This window comes from Lepus europaeus, chromosome 8 (assembly GCF_033115175.1).
Source record: "Lepus europaeus isolate LE1 chromosome 8, mLepTim1.pri, whole genome shotgun sequence".
In the NCBI taxonomy this organism is placed as follows: Eukaryota; Metazoa; Chordata; class Mammalia; order Lagomorpha; family Leporidae; genus Lepus; species Lepus europaeus.
In genome coordinates, this window is record NC_084834.1 from 92,025,133 (window position 1) to 92,045,545 (window position 20,413).

Genomic DNA, 20,413 nt, shown 5'->3' on the forward strand with positions numbered 1-20,413 from the left:
CTTGGGAGGAGGCATAATAACAATAATTATAAGTAAATTAACATGGACTGTTAAATTTGAGGTACATGAAAACAAGGCACTGCTCCTAAAAATTATTGCCATGTCCGCCACTATCAGGAATATATTGCATTTGCCAAGAGTGACCAAAAAATTAACACAGAGATTGACAGGGTAAGCTGGATTTTAGAAAGAGTAAACCCAGAACCAGGCAAAACATGAAATAGGTTAGAAAGGTTGTTCAGAAACCCTAGATTGGACATTTTTGAAAAATGTAGAAATTTTAAAAAATCTTCTGTCTTGGGGCTGGCGCTGTGCCGCAGCAGGTTAAAGCCCTGGCCTGAAGTGCCAGCATCCCATATGGTCACCGGTTCTAGTCCTGGCTGCTCCACTTCTGATCCAGCTCTCTGCTATGGTATGGGAAAGCAGTAGAAGATGGCCTAAGTCCTTGGGCCCCTGCATCCGTGTGGGAGATCTGAAGAAGCTCCTGGCTCCTGGCTTCAGGTCAGCTCAGCTTTGGCCATTGTGGCCATTTGAGGAGTGAACCAGTGGATGGAAGACCTCTCTCTTTCTCTGGCTCTACCTCTCTCTGTAACTCTTTCAAATAAATAAATAAATCTTTAAAAAAAAAAAGAATTATGAAAATAGGGGCCAGCACTGTGACTATCTCTCTCTGTAACTCTGCCTTTCAAGTAAATAAGCTATTTTTTAAAAAGATGGAAAATAATAACAAAATTACACATGTGCGTGGCCAGCTGGAACGGAAATGAACAATCTATAAGGTTTAAGTTCTGTAAGCCAGGGAACCTGGTTCCTAGGCAGGCTTACATCCAGCACTGATAAAGCAGACCATGCTGAAGGCTGCGAGACATTTCAGTTACTAGCTTGAAGAAAAATGCACAAAAAGGACTATAGGCTATTTTGTTTCATTGGTGTTGACTGAATTCATATGTTAAGAGAAAATGCTTGTAAGGTGAAGTCACAGAAGAGTACAGAGAAAGACAAGGATGGTCTTTCCTTATGAAGTGATGCATGTTCTGTAACAAATGTATTAGAAACTTACTTCGTTTCGAGTGGGTTTGGAAACTATGGAGAGTTATGTTATGAAGCTCAACTACACAACTGTTTCCAGGATAATTGAAATTAAAAAAAAAAAAAAACCAACAGCATGAGTTGTTATAAAATCCAATGACTATTTCCTATTTAAAAGAACTTTCAGGGGCATAGCAAGTTAAGTACCATCTACAGTGCTGCCAGCATTCCATATGGGCACCAGTTTGAGTCCCAGCTGCTCCACTTTTGAACTAGCTCCCTGCTAATGCTCTTTAGCAGGGCTCAAGTGTTGGGCCCCTGCAAACATGTGAGAGAACTGGAAGAAGCTCCTGAATCCTGGCTTTGCCCCGGTCTGGCCCAGCCCTGGCTGTTGAGGTTACTGCCTTTCAAAAAAAAGTTTTTAAAAAGTCAATTACATTTCCATTTAGTGCTATCAAACAATCCAAAGTGAAATTAAGGTAACAATTTCCTTCACAACAGAACCAAAAAGAATTTTAAAAAGATAAATTCCATAAGAAGAGAAAAGGCAAGGGCAAGGTGAGCTATGAGAACACAGCACACCTACAAAGTGCATATTAAGGGATAAAAGACTTATCCAGAATATCTAAAGAACTCTTATAACTCTAATAACAGAAATATATCAAAAAGTGGGCACAGAGATCTGAAACAAAGCAGAGAAACAGACAGCAACTAAGCACATGAAAATGTGTCCAACTTCATTAGTCATTTAGAATAATGAAAAGTAAAAAGCACAAGTAGATACCACTACACACTCAGTAAAATATCTGAAGTTAAAATGTCTAACAGTACAAAGTGTTGTGAGGATATCAAACAATTGGAACGTTCATGAACTGCTGATATGAATGCAAAACTGGACAGCCAGTTCGGAAAACAGTCTGGCTTTTTCTCATAAAGTTAAACAAACATTTACCCAGCAATTCTGCCACTCACTATTTACCCAAAAGAAGTGAAACACATGTTCACCTGGGACCAGCATTGTAGTGTTACCTGGGACCAGTACTGTGGCATCACCTGCAACACCAGCATCCCATATGGGTACAGGTTCTATGCCTGCTGCTCCACTTATTATCTAGCTTCCTGCTAATGCACCTGGGGAAGCAATGGAGGATGGTCCAGGTGCTTAGACCCCTACATTCATGTGAGAGATCTGGAAGAAGCTCCTGGCTCTTGGATTTGGCCCTGACCCATCCGCTATTATTGTAGTCATGTGGGATATGAACCAGAGAATGGAAGATTTCTCTCTCTCTCTCTCTCTCTCTCTCTCTCTCTGTGTTTGTGTGTGTTTTAAAGTGTCTTCACCCCTCCTTTGGTTTTTGCAATACCACTACAGAGTAGGCCATGGGAAATACATAATTTTGAGTTACACAGGAAACTCAAAATAATGCATCTTGACTTTATTCATTTATAGATATTGCACTGATTCTTCTGGGGAAAAAAACTGATGTTCAGAAAAGATAGGTCATTCACAAGCACATGAATTTTTTTCAATAACTGTTTTTATTTAAAAAAATTTTTTTTTCTGCTTGAAAGACAGAGTTGCATAGAGAGAGAAGAAGAGAGAAGATGGGAGAGTTCTTCCATCCACCGGTTCACTTCCCAAATGGCCACAACAGCTGGGGCTGGGCCAGGCCAAAGCCAGGAGCCCAGAGCTTCTTCCAGGGCTCTCATGTGGGTGTGGGGGCCCACACACTTTTTTGACATACTCCACTGCTTTCCCAGGCGCATTAGCATGGAGCTGATTTGGAAGTGGAGCAGCCAGGTTTGTTGCTGACACCCAGCATTGCAGGCAGCAGCTTAACCTGAAGACATGAATTTTTATTCTTGAGAAAACATCTTGCTACTTAACCTTACTTTCATAGACATTAAATCACTGGATTCTCATAGTAACTCCAAGAGGTCTTGGCTTTTATACTTATTATCCCTGTTACAGATGAGACAAAAACCAGGCCATGACACACACAGGAGATTAAATTTGCTTCATTAATTCTCTTATTACTGCAAATCAAAACCACAATGAGGTTTCACCTTACCCCAGTTAGAGTGGCTTACATACAGAAATCAACAAACAACAAATGCTGGAGAGGATGTGGGGAAAAGGGCACCCTAACCCACTGTTGGTGGGAATGTAAACTGGAAAAGCCACTATGGAAAACAGTATGGAGATACTAAAAAATCTGAAAATAGATCTACCATATGACCCAGCAATCCCACTCCTGGGAATTTACCCAAGGGAAATGAAATCGTTAAACAAAAGAGCTATCTGCACCTCCATGTTCTTAGCAGCTCAATTCACAATAGCTAAGACATGGAAGCAACCTAAATGCCCATCAACTGAAGACTGGATAAAGAAATTGTGGGATATGTATATTATGGAATATTACATGGCAGCAAAAAAGAATGAAATCTGGTCATTTGCAACAAAATGGAGCAAGCTGGAAAACCTCATACTTAGTGAAATAACCCAGTCCAAAAGAGACAAATACCATATGTTCTCCCTGATTTGGGAGAATTAATAGCATGCCTAAAATAAAAGCTATAGAAGCAAAACTGATACTTTTAGAATCAATGACTTGAATAGTCCTTGACCTGACTGTCGAGGGACAGTTTATCATTGTTACTTTTTATTTTGTATATCCTTTTTGCTTTGCTTTGTTTTTTTTTTTTCTATTTTCTTTCTTTTTTCATTTCTCTTCTTCATACTATATGCTAAATTCTTTATGTAACATAGAGTTAATCATAAGTACTTTAAGTCAACTGGAAATAGATCCCAGTTAAAATAAGAGGGGGAATAAGAGATGGAGGAGGTAGTCTATAACTGTAAAGCAGTATAGTTCTGCATACAGTCCTACAGACTTACTTCGAAGGGTATAGCCTAAGAACTTGTCATGGGACTCCAAACCCATAGAAATCAGAGTATAAATGCCAATTTAACTATTAAAATGATCATATTAAATGTTAAAGTCAACATATAGATAAGTTTAAGTATAAAAGTGATCATAAATAACATCAAGTGCTTGGTAATAATAACAGAATTAAAAAGGAAGGGCAGTCCGAGCCAGCGCTGTGGCGTAGCGGGTAATGCCACTGCCTGTGGTGCTGGCATCCCATAGGCGCTGGTTTGAGCCCTGGCTGCTCCTCTTCTGACCCAGCTCTCTGCTATGGCCTGGGAAAGCAGTAGAAGAGGGCTCAAGTCCTTGGGCCCCTGCACTCGTGTGAAAGACCCGGAAGAGGCTCCCGGCTCCTGGCTTCGGATTGGTGCAGCTCCGGCCATTGCGGCCATCTGGGGAGTGAACCAGAGGATGGAAGATCTTTCTCTCTCCCTGCCTATCCTCTCTCTGTGTAACTGTGACTTCCAAGTAAAATAAATAAATCTTTTTAAAAGACAAAAAGGAGGGAATGTCCAATATGGGAAGCAGTCCACACAGCAGACTCCTAGAATGACATTCGCTGTAAATAACACTCTGACCTCAGAATCAACCCTTAAGGCTTCCTGGTCTGGCTGAAAGGTCTGTGAGAGCTTTTCAGGCATGGGAAGAAAAGACTCTGCAGCAAAAAATTATCCTATACAGAGGATCTCTGTGAGACCTTAGTGGAAAGAAAGAGTCATCAAAGAAGGATATACTCTTCTTTGAAGGGAGGAGAAAACATCCACTTTGCTATGGCTGTGTCCAAATACAATGGAGTCTATGGTCACAAAAGGCTTCCATAGCCTTGGCAGTCCATGGCAAGAGCCTCAGGTGATCACTGACATCATAAATAAGAGTGTTAATTGTTAAAGGAACAACAAAAGTAACTGTACACTTACTCCCCATATAGAACCTCCGTCTCTAATGAGTCGTACTATGAGAATCGACTGCAAATTTTGTTCCCGAACTGTACTATGTTGTGTATGTGTGGGTGCAAACTGTTGGAATCTATGCTTAACATGGAGTTGGTCCTCTGTATATAAAATCAAACTAAAAATGAACTATAATGAAGAAGGAGATGGGAGAGGGAGAAGGAGATGAGAGAGGGAGAAGGAGGTGGGATGGGATTTGGGGGATGGGTAGCTATGGGGGAAAGAACCACTATATTCCTAAAGTCGTATACATGAAAAACTGCATTCATTAAATAAAAACTTAAAAAAATTCTCTTATTACAAAATTACACAATCAAAATCAGACTAACCAAATTAAGCAAAAAATATCATATAAGAAGCACATTGCTGAACTATTTTTAATATTAACTTGTAGAAAAAGTGAACCATAAAAATCTTCAAGTGAGGCTATAAATTAGATTCTTTTCCTATGTTTTTGTTGTTGTTAATGTTAAATAAAATAAAACCCTGAACTGCTTGGGAAAATGTGTGGATTTCTACAACACTCACTTCACAGACTCACTTAAAAGTTTCTATATAACCTATAATCAAGGTATTTCATTCACAATCACATGAAGGGAAATATTGGAGGCCTCCAGGCTCAAATTCTTTCAGAATCATTATTGTACATTTTAAAAAATTAAATAAACACAATCTATCAATGGGTAAGCAAGTGTTCATTATGTGAGTCTGTTTACTTTTGTATATGTTTGAAATTTAGATAATAGTTTCAAAATTGAACCACACAAGAAACTTGAAAATAAAAAAGTAACTAAACAATAAAACTAGTTTCCATTCTTATGTAATTAAATGTTCCCAACTATAGAATAAGGTTTTTTTTCCTTAATTTTTTTAGTAAGACAGCACTAGATGAGAATCTAAATCTAAACTACAAAAATGTATTCTCTGACTTAAATCAGGAATGTAATTTCTTTCTACTTTGGTTTACTTGGTTTTAAATAAAATGTAAGTGTTTATGCCGCATGTTCTCTATATATATCTAACATATGCAAAGATCACTGTGTGAATCAGGTTCCATCTACTTCAAGTAGAAATGCATGAATTGTCAACATTCAAAAGCACATTTGGAAACTAAATTAGTTGAATGTTAAAATGCAATACTATAATAAAATTTCATTATGTGATTCTATGATATTTTTACAATATTATTTTTAAGTATTTGATCTGCTAGACTAAAGACTGTTATTCAAGGAGGCTGGCGTTGTGGCATAGTAGGCTAAGCCTCTGCCTGAGGCGCCTGCATCCTATATGGACACTGGTTCGTATCCTGGCTGCCCTTCTTCCGATCTGGCTCCCTGCTATTGCCTAGGAAAGTAGTGGAAGATGGCCTAAGTGCTTGGGCCCCTGCACCAGAATTGGAGACCCAGAAGAAGCTCCTGGCTCTTGGCTTTAGATTGGCCCAGCTCCAACCCTTGCAGACAGTTGGGGAATGAACCAGCCGATGGAAACTTTTCTCTCTGTCTCTCCCTCTCTCTGTCTGTAACTCTACTTCTTAAATAAATAAATAAATAAATAAATCTTTATAAAAAGACTGTTATTTAAGAAATTTTTATCTTGGGAGAGGTGTTTGGCACAGAGCACTTGGGACATGTGCATCCCATACCGAAGTGCCAGGCTCCACTTCCAATTCCAGCTTCCTGCTAATGTGCACCCTAGGAGGCAGTGGTGATGGCTCAAATACTTGAGTTCCTGCCACCCATGTGATGGACTAACAGTGAGTTCCAGGCTCCTAGCTTTGGCCAGACTCAGCCCTGGCTACTGGGGGTATTTGGGGAGTGAACCAGTGGATGAAAGATCTCTGTCTCTCTTTCTCTCAGTCTTTCAAACAAATAATATAAGTAAATAAGTAAGTAAGTAAGTAAATAAATAAATAAATAAATAAAATCTTATCCAGACTTAAACCCTGGTAGCACAAACTTAAATGAAAAATATATTCTTTTATATAAGTAACATGAACAAAGAATAACCAAAGTCAGACAAATTCATTCATCCTCCAGTTCTCTGAATAGCTCAATATGGACAAAAAGACTCACCTTTGCCTGCAGGCTGAGGTACTGCAAAGCCAGGCAACAGAAAGGGCGCTCCTGTGGTAATACCAGCTGGCTTCAGTTCATTCACACCGTATGTTGTTAGGGAAGTGATCAGATTAACCAGGTCTTTCAAGGCATCTTTGGATTCTGCCTCTTTTGCTTGTTCCAATCTAGAAAAAAATATGATTTACAAATAGTTTTTCTTTTTGGTATCCTCAAATTTCATAAAGTACTTTTCAATTTTATATGCGGTAAACAAATGTTTACTTCTTTCCTTTTTATAACTTTGAAATCTACATATTTTACTATAAGACATTATTGTGTATTTGAAAGACAAATCATACCAATAGTTAGAAAACAGACATAAAGTGATGATTTTGTCATCAACAGTGTTATTTTCGAATTGTTAATCTTTGTTTCAGTCTCTATTAACAACAAAAAATTAGGTTAAATGATCTTGCAAGTTCTCTAAAACTCTATGTTTATAAAGTTTCACTATTTACAACTAAAATCTAATTAATGATTACTTCCTAAGACATTTCCTCTGTTAAAAATTCTAGAAATTAATTCCTTTGGAGAGTTGTAAGAATTTTACTGTATTTCATTAATTCAGGTACTCTCAATATATTTAAATAAAGATCTAGGGATATAATTATTAGAAAACAATATTAATTATTTTTAAAAGAATACTAGGGATACTGTGGTATTATCTTTCACCATGGTTTTACTAAGAACACAAAATGGGATGCAACAAATATCTTTTTTAAAGAATAAGATACATAGCTTTTTCTCCCTTAATAGAAATAATTATTTTTATTAAAACTAAAACAGCACAAAAGCAGGAAACAACAGTGTTCTGCCTCACAACAAAGACAACATTTAATAATCTGATATTTTTTAAACCTGTCTTTTTCATGTGAAAAGTTTAGTTTTTATAATATTCTCATACCACAAACACAATTTTGTTACCTATTTTCTTTCATTTACCAATGTTATCCATGTGCCTTTCTATGTTAATAACAGTTCTACATAGTTAGGCTTTAAATGGCAATGCAGAACCAATCACACATTTGAGGAGGGGAAGGTGAGACAGCCAGCAAAATATAAGAGCAGTAATATTAGTAACATTTTGCTGACATTTGGGATTATAGTTTTAGGATCAATAATCACAAATGAAATTATTATGTCAAGAGTTATCACCACCATCATTTTCGATGCTCTGGGTAAGATATTATCAACTGGCATTCTCAAAGGACTGTACCAATTAATACCTCATTAGTAATGCAAAGTGGTTCTTTTTAAAATTAGAATATATTTGGGAAATTTATATTCTTGGGAGTTGCCTAATAATAACAGCAGCTAGGTTAAATTGTTATTAGAAAAAAGTTTAGCTGGCGCCATGGCTTAACAGGCTAATCCTCCACCTTGTGGCGCCAGCCACCAGGTTCTAGTCCCGGTTGGGGCGCCGGATTCTATCCCGATTGCCCCTCTTCCAGGCCAGCTCTCTGCTATGGCCCGGGAAGGCAGTGGAGGACGGCCCAAGTGCTTGGGCCCTGCACCCGCATGGGAGACCAGGAGAAGCACCTGGCTCCTGGCTTCGGATCAGCGAGATGCGCCAGCCGCAGTAGCCATTGGAGGGTGAACCAACAGCAAAAAGAAAGACCTTTCTCTCTGTCTCTCTCTCTCACTATCCACTCTGCCTGTCAAAAAAAAAAGAAAAAAGTTTATTAAAATAGTACTATCTCACAATATATAAAATGATTTAAAAATCACTAACAGCCTAGGAGCAACTGGTAGGGAATGAATATTTCTTCTTCTTTAAATTTGTAACCAGCTACTTTCTAACCACACACATGCACCATTTGGAATGGAAATGGGTATTAGTGAAATGTGTTGGAATGACTAATTTCTTTCAAATAGACATTTTTTCAATCTATGTAGTTATTTGTTATTAATTACCTTAATAAAAACACTAGAAGTACTATAAAAAAGGATAACAAAAATATAATTAAGCTAGAAGAGTTTATACATTAGAGAGATGTTAATGGATTAATCTGAACTCTTCTGTTTCTAAAAAAAAAAAAGCAGATTTATTCTTCATCTCTAACTCCACATGTATTCACCAGTTAGCTCTAAATTCACTTTTCTACTGTGCTAGCAGAACGGAGATAAAAAGAAGGGAATAAAGAGGATACTCAGGTAAATATTAAGTAAGTGCTCCAATGATTTCTTTTTCCTATATCCCCAAATCACATTGCTTCCTTTGATTTGGGGAGAAAAAAAAAAACAACAGAAAACTGACTGCAAATTTAAAATGCATTCTTAAGTTGTAGGGTTTTACCTAAGTAAGAGATCACAAAGAAAATTATATCCTTGCCATATCCGAAAATCATCCAAGAGTGTTTGGGAAACATCACTGGAATCTTTGAGGAAACAAGAAAGTCCAGCAAACATTTCAACAATTTCCAGGGGAGACAGGTCATCTGACTGCTGCATGTTCTGAACACATGTAGATAAACATTCTTTTTCTGAAGGAATAAAGAATTAAATGGACATGTGTTATTTACGTCAACCACTTAAGAAAATGATCTTCATTTTTACCTGTTGCTTAGTGAACCACTGAATTTTAATGTACCTATAAAATACTATGAAATAAATGTTACACACTCCAAAAATAAACATAAGACTCAGAGTCACTGGGGAAGTCCTGCCACAAAGCAGTAAACAAAAGATAATACAGAAACATGTTGAACAACAGTTGGTTTTTTAATTAGAGGTTTTCTATTATATTTTGACGTTTTATTAAACAAAATGATCAGTCAATACTAAGTGGTATTTTTATTCTTTTTATTTTATTTTTTTATTTCACAAGATGAAAAAATAAAAAATTTTAATTTTAGGAAGAAAAATCTAACAACTAATTTAAAGTACAAGTTAGAATCAAATACAGAAATATTTCTGGAAATAAAAATTTTTACATTTTGTTTCTAATATGTATTACTAGCTTAAAACAGTTACACCCAATTACCAACTTTGAGGATTTGTGTTATTTCAAAAAAGATTTTTCTTTCCTCTTTAGTGAAATTTATTAAAGAAACCCAATGTCATATAACAAAAGTTAAGAAGCTTTAGCATGGGAATAGAAGGAAAGAAATTGATTCATGTATTAGATACTAGGTTTCATATCATTCATAATTATAAATGAACACATAGTTATTTCAATTATTTTTAAAAGTATTTCAGGGCAATAACATACGAACATATGTATTAATAAGTATACGACTTGAGATACTAAGGTATTGTCTTCCACACATGCACTTCAAATGAGAGCTAAATATTATATATGACTTAAATATAATTTCTCCTTCACATAAAGAATCCATCTGTTTCCATTTATTCTGCACTGCACAGACCATAATCTGCCTATTTATGAAATATCTTCAGAAGGATTGACAATGATAGTATTTGAAAAAACTTCTCTTATTTTCACTAAAAGATGAAAAGGCTACATTCCTATAACTTACATTATACTATGATTGAACATTTAGACATTTATGAAATTGTTTTTTTTTAACTTTTATTTAATGAATATAAATTTCCAAAGTACAGCTTATGGATTACAATGGCTTTCCCCCCTCATAACTTCCCTCCCACCCGCAACCCTCCCCTTTCCCGCTCGCTCTCCCCTTCCATTCACATCAAGATTCATTTTCAATTCTCTTTATATACAGAAGATCAGTTCAGTATATATTAAGCAAAGATTTCAACAGTTTACCCCCACATAGCAACACAAAGTGAAAAATACTGTTGGAGTACTAGTTATAGCATTAAATAACAGTGTACAGCACATTAAAGACAGAGATCCTACATGATATTTTTTAAAAATTAATTAATTTTCTATGCAATTTCTAATTTAACACCAGGGTGTTTTTTTTTTCATTTTTAATTATCTTTATATACAGAAGATCAATTCAGTATATACTAAGTAAAGAAATTATGTTAATGCCTGTGGCCACCCATCATTTGAAACTTACAGGAATTCCTTATATTGGGATTTCTCCACACAACACAAATAAAAAAATATTTTGCTTTCTTCACTGCAAATTCATTTTTTAATTTTAAGGACAATTTGTCAAAAGTTGAGAGAGAAAAATAATACTGCCATCAACTGAAGAAGAGAGAAGCAGAAGAAATTCAGAACACTTCAAATGAACATATGAAGAGCTACTCACCATGAATATACTTCACTACATTGACACTAAGACCATGACGGGATATAGTCATCAGGACTTCTCCGGCACTCTTCCTCCAAGGCAGGTTATAGGGAGGGCACCAGGAGGTTATTGCACTGAATAAAAGCTGGAGATCATCTTTCTGAGCCAGCTCCTCCGCGGGAGAAACAAAACTGCAGAGTTTCACTAATATCTAAAATCAAAACAAGAGGGTAAATAAGTAAGTAAATAAATAAATGGTTGAAAAAAATGGAACAGCAAGAAAATGAATAGAGCTGAATATTATTAAAAAGTTCAGAGTGAATATTGGGCAATGTCACTGAAATCTCAATTATTAATACTCTAACTTAAGCAACATTAAGAAAGTCATCTACAATTTAGAAGTGTATAATGTTAATATAGTAAACCAGCATTGTTTATATCAGCTCAATTTTTCTAAACCATTTATGATCCTCTTTTCAACATGGCATCTTTGTATGCTTTGGCTTGAAAACAGGATACAACAGTATTTATCTTTTAAGATCAACATTTCATTTTTCTAATTCAATTCAAAAACCTTCTAAAGTCTGGCTTTCAAAAAAGACTCAAAACTTGTTAAACTCTGGAATGAGAACTTATTCCTTAAACTATGATCTGCAAACTACACATTACACATGTACCCACAGCAATGAGAGCCTGTAGCATAGGCAATTCAGCAAGACTCCAGCACTTTAATGCACCCTTCTATTTCCAGTGTAGCGTCAGAAAAAGCAAACTTTTCTCTGTGAAATTTGCTCATCTAAATATTTTTAAACATAAAGTATGGCTGAGACAACTATAATTTATGAAATCATGTTATCCTCTTGAAAGAAGAGTGCTTCATGATTCTGGGTATTTCAACAGCAGTGGGAAAACTGCTAGACTGCAAAGAGGCACTTGAGATAATCACATTTTGTCTGGAAAGGCTAATCTTTCCTTTTCTTTTCACATCAGTGTAAAAATTTGTTTAAAGACAAAAGCCTTCCAATTCACAGCTGTCAAATACAGAGAGAGAGAGAGGAAGAGAGAGAGAAAGAAAGAAAGAGGAGGGAGGGAGGGAAGAATGGATTAAGACTTCAGAAAAATAGTAAAATATTTAAATAATTAGTAAACAGTAGCACTCTGTCACCGAAATGATTGATAAAACTTTTGGATACTGAACGTCCATAAACATGTGTCAGATGTGTATCTTTTGCTGTGGATGAATATAGATCGTCAAATGCCTCAAAAAGACACCCACTCAGAGCTGTGTGTTGTGGTTACACTTTTTGTCACTGTCATATGCGATTAGAGGGACAGATGCCATTTCTCTAATTTCTAACAGAAAACAAATCCAAAAATAGTAAAATACTTTTTTTTTTTTCCAAACCAAATCCCTGCTCTCAAAAGTAAACTAGACTTAATGATTACTTAAATTTGCTGGCTCCTAAATTAACTGGTTGTTACTCTTTACAGACAAAATGATTCTTACAAATAATCCAGGCTAAACCTTTTACTTTTCACCAGGAAAAACTGAAGAGTCTATTTCTCATTTCTCTCCTGCACCTACACTAACCACTTATCTTCCTAAGGACTCTGACCAAGTTCAACCATGTGTAGCAGGGCAATCACTGGCCACATCGACAGATAAATGAAAGCCTGCAAGAAGCTGTACCAACTGCTAGGGTCCCAGGAAACCATCTGTCACATAATACAACACAGGGAGTTTATCTATTATAAAACACTTAATAAGCTTGGCTCAATTGCTTTTCTAGACAAAACGATGAAATTAATACACAGCCAGTGATGGAGAAGGAAAACAAAGGAAGTGATACACTGGACAAGAAGTCGGGAGAGCAGGGTTCTCGCTGCTGCCACTCGTCTGCCAGGGATCATACACATGGATAGATTAGGTTCCAGAACTGCAAACAGGAGTTGCATTTAAAATATCTTTTGAGCTCCTTCTGATATTAATAGTCAATAATTCCAGTATAATAAAATGAGTCTCACATTATTTGAAAGTCAGCATCCATTGCTTTTAAATATAGGAAAAAAAATTTAAGGTTTCAAAGCAAACTTTGCTATGCTCAGTCAGGTATTACAAGTATAAAATACAGCTTCCATTTATTGCTTAAGGCATTATTAGTTGTTTAGAAGGGCTTTTTGAAATGGGGCTGCTATTCCAATCAGAAAATAATAATCCATTCCATTCCTCAGCAGTGTCTTTGTGTAGATTTAATTCCAATGTGATTTACTCTTTCATCTATTCCTGTTGCTTTTCTCATCCAATCTAATTCCAGAGTCACATAAACCTGAGTTCTAATCCCATTTCTGGCATTTGCTCACAAAATCACTTTGGGGGAAACAAAAGCTTTGAAGCCATGTGGTTATCTTGCAAATATATGCGATGAGATGCCAACCACAAGTCCAAAAAGACTTAAGAAGCTTTCAATAAATATTGGGTGATTTAGTATTTTATTTAACAATCAGCCTTTTCCTTAGTAAAACTGCTTTGGTGTCCTTCCCCTTGTCCTTTAAGCATCTGCACCTCTTCAAAGCAGTCATTCTTGAAATACAGGCTCCAGCAACACGAGGGAAGCATGCACCATTACTTGTATCCAGCTTTAGCTTAACTACAGCAGAGCAGGCATCCTCTCTATCTTCTTCCTACTCTCAAGGTGGGGGCAGTAGCAACAGCAGCAATCACGGTCTCTTAATTAATTTCTACTAAGTGCTAAGCAGAGTCACAGCTTTATGTATTATATAATTTAAACCTCACAGCAACCCTACAGGTAATTAGCATTAGTTTCATTTTACAGGTGAGAAACTGTATCACTAGGTTACATAACTTCAGAGGCCTAGATTCAAAGGTGGTGGTGTTTGCTTTTTACTGCAATTAAAAAAAAATAAGTGAAATCAAAATTTAGTCCTACCCATTTTTAAGGGTACAGCAGTGATAACTCATGTGCGCTGCTGTGCAACAGATCTCTACTCTAGAGCTTTTTCTTCTTGAAAAAGTAAAATTTGATGCCTAATGGGCATTTCCTTTTCTCTACCTCTTCTTATTCCCTTGCAACAAGCTTTCCAATTCCTATTCTAATCGCTTGACTACTTTAGATGCCTCATTTAAGTGGAAACTGAGCATTTGTCTTTTTGAGTCACATGTGTAGGCCTGTGGACAGACCACATTCTAAAAGTCTGCAGGTGGCAAATTTCAAAAATTTTCTCCCAAGAAAGGATTTTCATGTATGAAGATAATGTTTCCAGGCTAGCTAACAAAGGTTTATTAAATCTCTGTTAACCCACAATGCTATCAAAACAGTAGTGGGAACAGTGGAAAAGCAATGCTTTATACAGAGAGGGCAGAGGAGGCAGAAGCAGCCACCAAAATAGACAGTCTTTCATAAAAAAAAAAAAGTTGAATGTCTATAGAATTCCTTGAAATTATAAGAAACATTTTCTAAATCTCAATATGATTCTCAAAAAAAACATTTTCCCTGCTTGTTTCATGTCAGAGATTCTATTTTTTTTAAAGACTTATTTATTTATTTGAAAGTCAGAATTACACACAGAGAGAAGGGAAGGCAGAGAGAAAAAGAGAGAGAGAGAGAGAGAGAGAGAGAGAAAGTCTTCCATCTGCTGGTTCACCCCCTAGATGGCTGCAAAGGCTAGAGCTGCGCACATCTGAAGCCAGGAGCCAGGAGCCTCTTCCGGGTCTCCCATGCGGGTTCAGGGGCCCAAGGACTTCCTCCACTGCTTTCCCAGACCACAGCAGGGAGCTGGATTGAAAGTGGAGCATCCGGGACTCAAACCAGCACCCATATGGGATGCCAGCATTGCAGGTAGTGGCTTTACCAGCTACACCACAGTGCCGGCCCCAGAGATGCTATTTTAAAATTGTTATTAATTTTCATTTTGAAATGTTCTGAAACATTGAATAGGTAGACTATCTACCTAAGGAGTGTACCCCCTTCACTTTAAATAGAGTTATTTAGATAATCAGGCAAACAGCACCTTCCGTACCTGTACGAAAACTTTCTGGAGTAGTCCCCGACGTTCTGCTAGAGGTAGCTCATTCTGTGCACCTCCAACTGCCTCAGGCACATGTGGAAGGTCAAAAAACAGATACAAACATTTAACCAGGGTGGAAGGCACTGACATCGTTGTCATGCAGTCCACAGTTTTCTGAAACACAAACCAGTAAGTCAGTGAATAGACAGGCAGACATTACTGTAACTGGTACAGACGAGTAATTCAAACACGTTAGGTCACCAAATACCCTTCAAGGTAACTTTTTACACGTATATAAGAATTAAAAACTGACTCCACACTAAGAATGCTCAATTTCCCATTTGGATGATTTGCTTGTTTGTTGCATCATGTTATTTACTAAAGTTTATATCTGTTTATTAATAAGCAGTGTGCTTCAAAGAGCATAAGCTGGAGGATTCAGGAAAAAATGTACGTAAGCATGAACTCCGGGAAACTACTTAATTTTCCTGAGACTTTTCTCTCATAAAATGTATAGAATAGTACATTCTTCTTGGAGTTAATTTGAGGGCTATCTAAAATAATAAATGCAAAGATATAGTAAGCACTTAATTGCATACTAGTAGTGGCTTCATTATCATTTTTGTCTTTATTCTGATCACAGATTTTTGGCGCTAGAAGGATACTTGAGATAAAACCATCAGTGGCACAAATATAGTAAATACTTTATACTGTTAAGTATGATATGTTAATTCTCAAAACTTTCCATGGTACAGATTGGAATAAGAACTTTTTCTGCAGTGGAAATCAATAAGTTAGCATTATCTATTGATTATTTACTTTCCCATTAAACATTTACAGAATGTCTAGGGTATGTTAAGCAGGGTATTGGGGGCCAGGCACACAAAGAGAAAGCAGGCTGCTTTTCAGATTCTGGCAGCATTAGCAAATTTGTAAGTAACTATCATCTAATTTTTGAACTCTATGGTGATGCATACATGTTATCACAAAAAGGCAAAATCAACACTGCCAGGAATGGAAGATAAAAGTGTAAGCAATTAAAATATGGAAAACGTCACCTGGAAGATACATAGGAGGTTAGGCCATAGGGAAGAGTGTGTTTGAGGAACTTGAGCAGATGAAAGTCTGACTCCTGAAAACGGTAATAATGGCTAACCCTTAACTAGTGTTTATTATACAACAGGCATAAGGCCAAGCACCTTATGTACATGATCTCACCTCCTCTGCAAGTCAACTCTATGAGGTGTAAACTAGTTATTGCATGATCCTTATGTTATAAATGAAGTAGGGAGGCTCATCACTTACACACCCTGCTACAGGTCAGAGAGCTGGTTAAGTGGTCCACAAAGTGCATATACTTGATGATTTTCAAAAACGATTTCACATTCTGGCTTAAATTTTGCTGACCATGGAGACCCAATGAAGTGTTACAAACAAAAATAAAGTGATTGAACTAGATGTCAGAAAATTAGCTGATATTATCATAAATTAAAGAGCCACAAGGCAAGGGTAAATAGAAAATTAACACAGAAAACAAACGACACAAGAGATGGGGCCTAAACAAATGCAGTAGCATGGAGAGGAGAGAAAACATCAAGAAAACTCCTTGCAAGATCTGGCCGTTTTCAGATATTTCCTGCCTCAACTACTCCCAGTAACATCATTCATGGGCCATCAAAATTAACAACCTAAAAAATAGCCTGCTACAGGTTTACTGAATTTCAATTCCACCTGCAGTTGTCTCAGCAGGGCCAGACCAAATTATTTCAACAACTTTAAACAGCCCATGGGCACAAGGTTCCCCACCCCTGCCCTTCAAATAAATAATAATAAATACATAAATAAATATTAAAAAAACTAAGAAAGTTCCAGAAAAACTAGGACAAATTGCTCACTGCTAATTACTTAAGTAAAACAAACAAAAAATCAAACAGGTCATTCCAGAGAAAAAATCTAAGTGCTAATCACTTCGGGCCAGTAATTAGTTTCAGGGTATGGTTATTAAAAAGTATGCATTGTTTATGTCCTGATCAGCCGCAGTCAGTCACCTCTGTCATTATGAAATGCTGTGAGGAGTGTGAAAGTCCACTGTAATCTAGAAAATAGACTCCTAAGTCTGGTACTGACTTTGAAAAGCATTCTACTCTCAATTTTAGAAAGGAGAAGAAACCCCTCCATCCCCAAAATATCCAGGTATTCAAAAGGCTCATTAACAGGTCCATGCAAAATACATCACAACAGATACTGAAAGCTGATGTGGAAGAAAGAAAAGGAATCTTCAGAAGGATTCCGGTGAAAAGGGAATACACATTATCCTGAAAGCTCCATGTTCTAGTGAGAAGCGAACATACATTGTATCCTGAAAACTTCATGTTTACTTATTTTCCATAAAGTAGAAAAGTATGTCAATTTATTCCTTATTTGCTGAGTGACCTTAGACAAGCAATAATTTTTCTACGCCAGAGTTCCCATACCATGGATTACAGAAGGCTTGGGCTGGGCCTGTCAGACCCAGAGCTCCAGGGCCACTTGCCCTCAGCCATAAGTAATCTAACTCTGTTGCATACCAATGTTCTCAGATCAACATTTGCTATGGCATGACAATGAGGGAAAACAATGCTCTAAGCCCCGCATTTCGCATTTCCTCATGAGTAAAGTACATAAGATATCAAGTTCCTCACAGAGATGTAGTTAGAAGCATGAAATAATGTTTAAGGAGGATTTGGAGAACACAGATCTTTACTGCAATGTCTTTTGTGGATACAATAATACATTAAATAGCAAAATTCCAAGAGACTATACAAAGAGGTTGAGTCATCAAATATGGAAACTAAGAACTCACCTGACCAGAGGACGCTAACAAATTAATGGTTGTCAGAAGCATCCAGCCTCTACTGGCCTCTTCACTCTGATTGATCTCCAGGAACTGGACTATGGCTCGACTTGCAGCCTCTGTAAAACCACAGGAAAACAATTAGGTGGGGAGGAAAATCACATATGAAAAAGGTCTCCCTTCAAACATTCCAATGAAATGAACATTTGTTAAATACATACCTTATGTCATGGTTTGTCCCCAAAGGTTTCTTGTGTTAGAAGGCCTGTTCTCAGTGTGGCAATGTTGGAAATTAGGGGCTTAGTGTAAAGTAATTAAGTCATTAGGGCCAATGACTTTGAGAGGGATTAATGCAGTTCTCATGGGACCCCAGTTGGTTTTCATGAGAATGGGTTATTTTAAAGTACAAGAATGGCCCTTCCCCACTCTTGGGTCACCAAATGATCTCATCCTCTGGCATGCATTTCTACCACTGTGATGCCATCTGCCATGAGATCCTGGCTGGAGCAGAGCAAAAGCTAGCTCTACACTCCTGAACTTCCAGAACTATAAGCTAAATACATCTTTTTTTCTTTATACATTTGCTAGTGTCAGTATTTTATAATAGCAATGGAAAAATAGACTGATACAGTTTATATCAGCATTAGTACATACTGTATGGAAAAATATTTTAACTAGCAATAGTTTATTGATGTACATAAACCCTTATATCATTAATAAAAGCTGACTTGCAGATGTTAATCATGCACCAATCAAAAACAGTCATGGAGGCAGAGAAATTCGAACCAAGGATGCCAGGAAAACAACTGTATGTTTGTCTAGGAAGTGGAAAGGACAAAGGACACACAGAGACTAGGAGCACAGTAGTAAAACCAAAGTTTTTTCCACAGAAGTGGGCCTGTTGTACATAGATCAAGAGAAAGAATAGCAATAACAATGGCTTAATACTCTAGAAGAGCATATGTTGAGAAAGTCATACAATATCAATAATAGTCATAAAAATACAGATATCTAATTATAAAGATGGCAAGCTAAGGGCTATCTTTGACTCTTTGGGCAAGAGGGAACAACTGCAGTTTCTAGAGCAAAACAGATGATTAAAGGATTATTCTAAGACTATTAACCTAATAGTAATGTGTGTGCCAAAGTGGATGGCCAAAGAAACAGGTAGAAGGGAAATAAAAGTAACTTGTTGACTTGGTAACACATGTAGGGATAACCTGAGTGGCTGCTAGTAGGGCCAAAGAAACTGAATTATGAGAGAGTCGTTTAGAGCTAAAGAGTTGGAAGAATCTCTGACAATAAACTTAGTTGATTATGGTTTTAGAGATAAGGAAAAAATGGAGAAATACCTAAACATGGACCTTAGTTTCATCAGCACAGAGTTTGTCAATCTGAATGGTAAGATACATGATGAATTAAAGTTGTCAAAAAATAAGTCCAATCTCTTCCCTATGAACTAATGAGATAAAACACCAATATACACTTAATACATTTCATAAAGCAGAAAGTAGAATAAACATAATTAAGATTATCTTAGATGTATGTCTTATCTGATAATTGAATATAATAAGATTTATGTATGATTCTGCATTGGGCACATTTTATCTTTAAATATTTCCATTTGCAGGAACATTTTAAAAGGAAAAACTTTTAAATATCTTATTTTTATTGAGTCTTAACTACATGTAAAGTCCTGTTTTAAAGGTTTGCGAGTTTACTCATTATACTGAAAAGAACACTATGAGTTGCTTTCTATTAATACACTTCTTATTCTAGTATAAGTTGAGAAATGAGAGGACAAGTTTTTGCCAACAGTCACATAGCTAGTCAGTGAACTCATATTCCAATCCAGGCTGTCTAGCCTGGAAGAGACAAAGAAAAATAAAAAATAAAATTAAAAAAAAAGATTAGAAAAGAGGGAAGCCAACAGAAACGTGGCTTAATTCTAATAATATCTCATAACTGTTGAAATCATCACATTCCTGATTCTCTTCTAGAAAACAAACACAATGAGAGCAGAATTCTGGAAGCTTTGTTCACTACTGATCCCTAGAATCTAGCACCTACCTGGCACTAAACAGTCACTAAAGTAGTATCTGCTTGGGGCCAATATTGTGACAAAGTGGTTTAAGCTTCCACAGGCAACACTGGCAAACCATATCACAGTGCCAGGTAAAATCCTGACTGCTCTGCTTCCAATCAACCTCCCTGCTAATGCACCTGGGAAGGCAGCAGATGATGTCCCAAGTACTTGGGCTCCTGCCACCAAGGTGGGTGTCCAGGATGGAGTTCCTGGCTCCTGGCCTCATCTTGTCCCAGTCCAGTCTCTTGTGGCCATGGGGATTGAACCAGCAATGAA

At 36.8% G+C, this 20,413-nt stretch overlaps 1 protein-coding gene across 7 annotated transcripts in view; it reads right to left on the minus strand.

Moving 5' to 3' along the window:
- WDFY3 (WD repeat and FYVE domain containing 3) overlaps window positions 1-20,413 on the minus strand; it is a 309,773-nt gene that overhangs the window by 147,106 nt on the left and 142,254 nt on the right. For all 7 annotated transcript variants that reach the window (XM_062198528.1, XM_062198527.1, XM_062198530.1 and 4 more), the window contains 5 exons: window positions 18,061-18,170; window positions 15,231-15,392; window positions 11,211-11,403; window positions 9,320-9,506; window positions 6,982-7,148 (listed from right to left, as the gene is read on the minus strand). In XM_062198528.1, the coding sequence (XP_062054512.1) occupies window positions 6,982-7,148; window positions 9,320-9,506; window positions 11,211-11,403; window positions 15,231-15,392; window positions 18,061-18,170 (819 nt within the window). The remainder of the gene's footprint in view (window positions 1-6,981; window positions 7,149-9,319; window positions 9,507-11,210; window positions 11,404-15,230; window positions 15,393-18,060; window positions 18,171-20,413) is intronic.